Source organism: Microtus oregoni, unplaced genomic scaffold (assembly GCF_018167655.1).
Source record: "Microtus oregoni isolate MIOR12 unplaced genomic scaffold, Mior012 000067F_ref0000223, whole genome shotgun sequence".
Taxonomy (NCBI): domain Eukaryota; kingdom Metazoa; phylum Chordata; class Mammalia; order Rodentia; family Cricetidae; genus Microtus; species Microtus oregoni.
Genome location: NW_024543974.1, coordinates 2,207,213 through 2,214,827, shown reverse-complemented (window position 1 = coordinate 2,214,827; position 7,615 = coordinate 2,207,213). Strand labels below are relative to the sequence as shown.

At 50.8% G+C, this 7,615-nt stretch overlaps 1 protein-coding gene across 1 annotated transcript; it reads left to right on the top strand.

The window, feature by feature from the left end:
• Positions 1–223: 223 nt before the first annotated feature.
• Positions 224–5,882, top strand: LOC121440481 (transmembrane gamma-carboxyglutamic acid protein 3). Its single transcript, XM_041641244.1, has 4 exons — positions 224–360; positions 3,945–3,982; positions 4,640–4,800; positions 5,194–5,882. The coding sequence occupies exons 2-4, from the start codon at positions 3,976–3,978 to the stop codon at positions 5,719–5,721; spliced, it is 696 nt and encodes a 231-aa protein (XP_041497178.1). The 5' UTR covers positions 224–360; positions 3,945–3,975; the 3' UTR covers positions 5,722–5,882.
• The last annotated feature ends 1,733 nt before the right edge of the window (positions 5,883–7,615 follow it).

Here is a 7,615-nt window from a genome sequence, read left to right as displayed (position 1 = left end):
AACCTTCCATAATACAGACCGAGGTGTATACTCTGCCCAACACTCCTTGCAGGCTCATAAGATCGCAACTTCCATTCTTTCTCCTCCTTTTTAGGAGCCCATATTCCCCTCTTAGCTGCAGACAGAATTGTGAGGAAAGCAGGATTCTCCCCATTTCTCAGATTTCACAAGAGAAAAGCCATTTCCAGGCAGGGTGGGGACGTAAGTGAGGGAACCAAGGTCACTCAGTCATTGGCAGAAGGAGCGGGGCCAGAGCCCATTCTCTGCGGACCCAAGGAGCCTCACAAGGCTGCCTAGGCCTGCTGTCACGGGCCCCTCTCTTCACCGCAGGCACCAGGGCCAGGCTGGCTGGAATGGCAGGTGAGTCTGGGTGGGGCCCAGGAGGCAGCTCGGACCATAGCGCTCCAAAGTGCCCGAAACGCTGGCCTTGAGGGCAGCAACTGCAGAGTCCGGTCTTTGCAGGACTTGCGCCCTAACTCACCACTGGGCCAAGGAGGTGTCCGAGGGTCCTTAGAGAGTCCCCAGGCCCGCCGGTCAGACCCCGCCCCCCCAGCAGCACTGGCGCGGGCAGGGGCGGTGCCGGCGGAGTTGGGCGCGGGCGCGGGTGCGCGGTGCTGGGTGCGCGCCACCGCCCCTCGGCCCGGCTTGCTGGCCTTCCCCACCTAAGCCCTCGGCTGCTTCAGCTGGCCCCACCCCTTCTTCCTCTCCTGGCCCGGAGGCCTGGTGCGCGGTGCAGGGCGACGATCGCGGCCTGGCTACTGGGGCAAGGCTCTAGAGGGTGGCACGCCAGGCGCGGGGCGCGAGGCCAGAGATGGCTCGGCAGGGTGCAGGGGGAGGGTCCGACGGAGCCCCCAGAGGAAAGCAGGGACAGACAGGGGGGGTGCCGAGGTAATGGGCAAGGCCTGCACGCCTGGCTGTGTGGGGCGGGGGCTTCAGGCGCTCTTTGGCCAGGGACTGTCCAGCAATGGGGCGCCAGGGGCGGTGGGAGGGAAGCGGGACAGAGAGGGACTAAGAGAGGGGACCGCTGGGATGGGCCAGGGGCTTTGCCGGCGGGAGCAGGTGGGCGGGGACAGGGGCCCTGCTTGAAGAGGCTCAGCAGAGAGGTGGCGGGCTGCATGCTCAAACAGGGCGGCCGCCTCCTGGGCCTGGAGAACGGTGAGGCCATTTGGTTGGACGACCCCAACCCCGAGGGCATGGTTCGGTGTTCAGGACCACTGAGCTGGGCGCCTGGTACTATTAGGGAGGGAGGATCTGGAGGTCAGGCAGGCCAAGGTGTTTGGGGTCTTGGATGGATCCCCGCAGAACAGTATTGCTGGGCTAGAGGCAGTAGTTCTTTACTGGGGCGCTGGTGGCCTGTGAAGGTGGGTGAAGCCAGGCACTTTCAGGGCCGGCATGAGTGGAAGGGGGCAAGAGACCCCAGAGTTTGAGTTTGAGCTCAGTTTGGGAGTTGCCGTGTCACTGGGTGGATTTATGAATCACGAGATTTGGAAATCACAGAACCCTTTCCTGGCGAGTAGTTCTGAGCATTGGAAATCATAGGAGCTAGAATTTGGAGAAGTGTTTTGGGAGGCCACAGGTATGGGGACACCAGGTACTCAAGCGGGCCACTAGTCCCTGTGGGAGGTACTTTGGGAGCTGTGACCCAGAGAGCTGAGATTCAGAGGCCTCAGCCTGGGGTGGGGTTAAGGAAGGTCTCTGTGGTGGCCAGTTCCCTGCCTTCCTTCCTTTCTAGAATGTCAGGATTCAGCTGTGTTCCCGTGGGGAATGGGTTAAAAATTCCTTCAGCCTACAGTCAGCTTACAGTATTCACCAGGGGCTGGAGGGACATATACATGCGTGACTGCAGCTGCATTCTCGGTCATGGAGCCCTCATGCTTCCTCACTGTTGCCATAGTAACTGCCTATTAGTGTATTTATAGGGGAAGAAGCAGGCGCTACATTTTGGGGAGGGATGGGGGAAGCCGTCATGGAAGCTGCAGCAGTAGCAGCAGCAGTGATGGTGGCTACAGAATTGCTAATGGGGTAGGAGGCGATGCCATGTGAACTGTCTGGAAGAGATCCTGGCTTCTTTGAGGCTCAGAAATGAACTAATGGCTTTTCCAGGCCAGGAAAACACAAACTTGGGGCTATGATGTATATGTGTATGAGTGCACGGAAGTCCATGTGTTTGGTTGGGTCCAAAGATGGCTGTACGTAAAGCTATTATATAATTTTTTCCATGTAAAATTTTTTGAAAACTCTACAGTTCACTTCAGTAAGCAATGGGATGTATTTGCTTTATTATTAGCGAAAGCTTTGCTTATTCATTCTTTTCAAACTGTGATGTGGCAGCTTTATTTTTCTTTAACCAAAACACCCTGTTTCCTAATCCAATTCTCTCTACATCCTCATCATATGGATCTCATGGATCATAAAGAGGCCAGGCTTTGTCATTGTGAAAATTGAGGTATTCCAGTGAAGTAATGATCACTGGGTAGTTTGCCATGAGTTCAAAAGAGAAAACCCACGACACAGTGATAGTACTATTCGATGTGCTCTTAGATTGGTTACTTTCCCCAGCATTCAAAATTTATTCATGATTCTTATCCTTTTTGTTTTCCAAACAGACTGGAGGCTATATTTTAAATACACAATAAGAATACTACTCTGGAAGAATAAATAGAAGACCATACCAAGTTGTGGGGAGAAAAGCATATGTGTGCAATAGCTGGGCTTTCAGAGCACTTGTATCTGGCCATCAGTGTTAACACTGAACTTCCTGGCAGGCTAAGCAAAAAGGGTAGCATAATGGGTTACAAAGCTCATGTGCCTTACATCCCATTAGTCATAAAACATGAGCTTCTGCTTGGGGAAGAGAGCTGATGGGTAATTGCTCCCAGATGTTAATGGCTTAGGCAGTGTTCCATATGTGTACAAGTAGGACTGTGTTAATAGAGAAAGGCATTATGACAGTGCTTCTATATAGAGGTCTCTCCTCCAAGTTACCATCACAGATTTATTGTACTGTATTTATTTGATTGTTTGTTGTGGTCTTGAAGATCAAACCTTAGACATTGTTGTATTAAGGAGCTATATCTCCAGACCTCTGTCTTCATGCTGATCTTTTAAATATGTGTTTACCAAGGTTCTGTGTTGCAGTAGTCTTTAATGCAAAGAGAAAAGATGTGCCTGGCTCCAGAGAAGTCCGAACATCTTACCTTGCTTCTCTTTCTGGGAAAGATGGGCTGAGAAGATTCTCTGCGTTTGGGCCCAAAGGTTTGGGCCAGAGCTTGTACGAATATGTCTGTGTTGTATATGGAAGATCTGACCCTGTACAACAGGTATCCACAGATTACTGTAGGCCAGCATCAGCTAGGCTGCAACATTTGAGATGGGTGTTGCTGATGCATTAAGTTTGGGATTTAAGGAACATGTTCATCTTCACCATGAAATTCAATTCCAGGTCTTGTCTCTGTCAATTTGCTTAACCTTGCTTCTACCTAACCCCATCTCTGTACTTGATTTCTCAGCTCTCTCTGGGGTCTTTTCTATTCTATAAAGGGACAAAGATTCATTGAAGGCACTGAGCAATAAGGAGTGTTAGCCCAGAAATGCTTTCCATTTGAAAAAAAGTTAACCCCTAGGTCTTTGAGACTCACAGAAGGCTGTGTGTGTGTGTGTGTGTGTGTGAGAGAGAGAGAGAGAGAGAGAGAGAGAGAGAGAGAGAGAGAGAGGGGGGGGGAGGAAGGAAGGAAGGAAGAGAGAACAAGCGAGAGAACAAGCCTCTGCTTGGTTTGGGGGAATTCTGGAGCTCTTCAAGGACAGAAGAAACAGCAGGAATTGACTGACTGAACGAGGGTATTATGCCTCATGGGATGCTGTTTTGACTTTTTAGTCAGGTTGGTGGGAGATCACATTCTAGACCCCAGAGGATTTCACCTCAACTTTCTTTTCTTCTGTGCCAGGCAAGTAAGTTGCTGGAGCTGAGGGAGCATCATGGCTGGTGAGTATTTGTGAAACCATCTGAGTTGGACAGGCTCATGCAAAACAACATATCCATCTTTTCAGTTTTTCTCTCCTTGAGTCACTCTGAATTATACTAATACAACAGTTTGTGGATCTTGGGGGAGAGAGCCTGCAGGCCAGACCTGTCAACTTGGGCATAGAGGGGTACCACCTCATGTGAGGAGTAAACAGTCTCGCCACTGGTCATTGCTTTTGTCCCCAAAGCCACAGCTCTTGCCTGATTTTACTCCGACCAGTGGCAGCCTGGAAGAGGAACCAGTGCTCATGATAAGGGCTCTGTCTGTCTTTCCATCTTCCAGACAGATGCAGAAGCTACTAGATGTTTTCTTACCCAAGACTAAGATACATAGTCTGGTCCTTTTTCCTGTGCCACCTGAAGTTTCTTCTCCATCGTGTCTCATTTTCCTTGGTATGGCAATGGATCTGGGCCCTGTTGGGACCCTGAGGTCCTGCTGCAGAGTACAGCATCACAGCAGCGTAGGAAGTCAGCCCTCCTATCTTCATTGCAATAGGTCAGGCCTGGCCTTTGCTTGGAGGCCTGGCTTTAGGTCTGCTGGAATTGTTCTATTTCCCTTCATAATTGGGCAGTCTGGTTTGCAGGGACTGAATTGCTTCACTGTGGTTCTCCCTTCAGTGTTTCTGGAAGCCAAGAATGCCCATGCAGTCCTGAAACGGTTCCCTCGTGCCAATGAGTTCCTGGAGGAGCTGCGTCAAGGCACCATTGAGCGGGAGTGCATGGAAGAGATCTGCAGCTATGAAGAGGTCAAGGAAGTATTTGAGAACAAAGAGAAAACGGCACGTACTACCCTGCTGCTGGGTTCTGGGAGGAGGTGCAATCTTGGGAATAATAGGAACTGGTCTAAAACAAGGGAAGAACACCACCCAGGCTACATCCTACTTGTTGGAGCCCCCAAAGCAGCATTGGGGTGTCACTCTAGGTTTGTTGCTTTATTTGTGTGAACTTCCTCATCTGGGTACTTTGCCTTTCATCCTCAGTGAATTCCCCAGACTCTCTGGGAGCTCTCTTAGGCCAGTAAGATGACTTAGGGTGGAGAAGGAACCACAACCCTGTCCTTAGTACATGATTTGCTGGAGGTCTCAGATGTCCCAGGCATGAATGTTGTTAGGTGAGCAATTCCTTGTTGTGTCTGTCTTCCTCAGGAGTGAATGGCCCTTCTTCCTTTGCAGATGGAGTTTTGGAAGGGATACCCGAATGCGGTCTACTCAGTCCGAGATCCCTCGCAGAGCTCAGACGCCATGTATGTGGTGGTGCCCCTTCTGGGGGTAGTCTTGCTGATTGTCATTGCCTTGTTCATCATCTGGAGGTGCCAGCTGCAGAAAGCAACTCGTCACCACCCCTCCTATGCTCAGAACCGGTACCTAGCCAGTCGTGCCGGGCACAACCTCCCCCGAGTCATGGTATACAGGGGCACTATGCATAGCCAGGGAGAGTCCTCTGGGCACCGAGAGGCAGGGAATAATCCACAGATAGTCTTGGGGCCCAGCCGGGGAAGTAGAACCACTGTCCGACTGGAGAGCACCCTCTACCTCCCTGAGCTCTCTCTCTCCAGACTGTCCAGCGCTACCCCTCCCCCCTCCTATGAGGAGGTGACTGCACCACAGGAGGGCAGCAGTGAGGATGCCAGTGTCTCTTACAGTGACCCTCCCCCAAAGTATGAAGAGATTGTGGCAGCCAGCCCCAGTGCAGATAAGTAGCTGAGCATGGGCCCTGGCTTGTATAAAAGCCTCTTCCAGAGGTATCCTGCTTCTTTTTGGACTTCTGAAAGACTGTGCCACCACAAAACAGCCTTAGCCTCCTTGTTGCCAAATAATTCCCCAACCATGGATTTGTAGGAAGTCAGTTGGTAGAGACAGTTGGTGTGTGTGTGTGTGTGTGTGTGTGTGTGTGTGTGTGTGTGTGTCTCGGGGTGGGGGGCCATAGGACAAGTGTATGATCCACCTGGGAAAAGCTACATACCTGAACGCCCGGGTCTTCCAGACCCCACCCCACCACTGCCAAGTCCCCAATGTCCTGCCCTATCTTTAGGGACTGGCATCTCTTATGCCAAAGGAAACATCTCATGGTGTTGATTGTGACCAGAATGTCCACAGGCTCATCCGGTGGCTATGGGGCTGTCTAGGAACCCCTGTGTATCTGAGGACCTAGGCCACAGAGATGAGGCAGTCAAGCTAGCTAGCCCTGTGATTTCCCCTTTCTCCACAGTTCCATGCCTACTGTTCTTATTTATATTATGAGGACAGAAACAAAGATTGATCTAGGAACAAAACACAAATAATAACAAGTGAACCATAAATGAAAATAATATAACCTGGACCATTTGAAGCCCTCCAAAAGGAATCAATTAGACAGACCTTGGCACAGCCTTCCTCCAACACCCACCCTTATGCTCCTGACCAGGGTGAAGTCTATGTATAGATCAACCTGGTAGGAGGACAGGGGATGGGAAGGAGGAGGGAAAGGGGCTGGGTGGCAGAGCTCCTTATTCCAGACCAACCAAGGGGCCCACTTCAACTCTGCCATCTTGTTTGTGATGTGTACCAGCTGTGCTAAAATCAGTCCCCACTGGCACAAGCCCACATGTAGCCTTGGAGAACTCTGTTGTGGGGAAAACTGATGTCCTCTTCTCTCATGGATCCCAGGGCCTCTCCCTGGCCGTTCCAGACTGGCACAGAGAGCTCAAGATTCCTCCTTTGTGAGATTGATAAACCCATAGTATAGTTCAAACCATGAGCACCACCTCCTTGGCACTGTGCTGTCTGGCTTTCCAGTTTTAGGATACTTTCTTTTTTGTAAATAGGTGCATTGAACTTGAACTTTAGATTGTGAATTCTCCTAATGATGGTGCCCGTACAGGGAGAAGCTCCTGAAGTGTCTCTTAAAAATTTTCTTAGTGTGGGAGCCCGTGACCTGGAGTCTAAAGTCCACCTGGGGTTTGCTCTGCCATGGCAAGGTGCTGATCTGCTTTCAATGAGGCTTGGGAAGATGTTGGGCAGAGGTGACTTGTTCTTTAATCAAGGATGAGGTAAAAGACTTTGTTGATACCATCTCTACCCGCCCCAGCTCTATTCTCCTGGTGTCTGTGCCAAATCATTTTTCCTCTGTGGTGCTTTAAAAATGTAGCACATTTTGTGTGGGGCCCAAAAACAGTGCATAGCGTGGGTCTGTTGGTAATGGCAATGGTTTCCAGCCCACAGAGTTGACAAGCTTCCTTCTGTCTAAGCAGCCCTTCGAGGCAGACACTGAGACACATTCCTTGAGTGCAGCCCTACCTTGAGGCCCCAGATGACTTCTACAGGCTGTTCCAGTACAGGGGACTTTCCCGGGGGTTTGTTTCTAGTCGAGCTTGTGTTCTTACCCCAGTGAGGTTGCCAGCTTGGATAACTCCACCCTGTGGCTCCCCTACCTCACAGGCCCATTGGAGGCTGATGGAGCTAATGCATTGTGAAGAGCTTGAAGCCTCTTGGAACCAGTGAAGTTTACCCTTAGCAAGATTCTTCTAGAAATAGGTAGTAGTTGTAAGGGACTGGTTTTAGGCAAGGTCTTCAAATGCCTCTGATGTTGAGTGTCAACCTGAGGAGTCAATCTCTT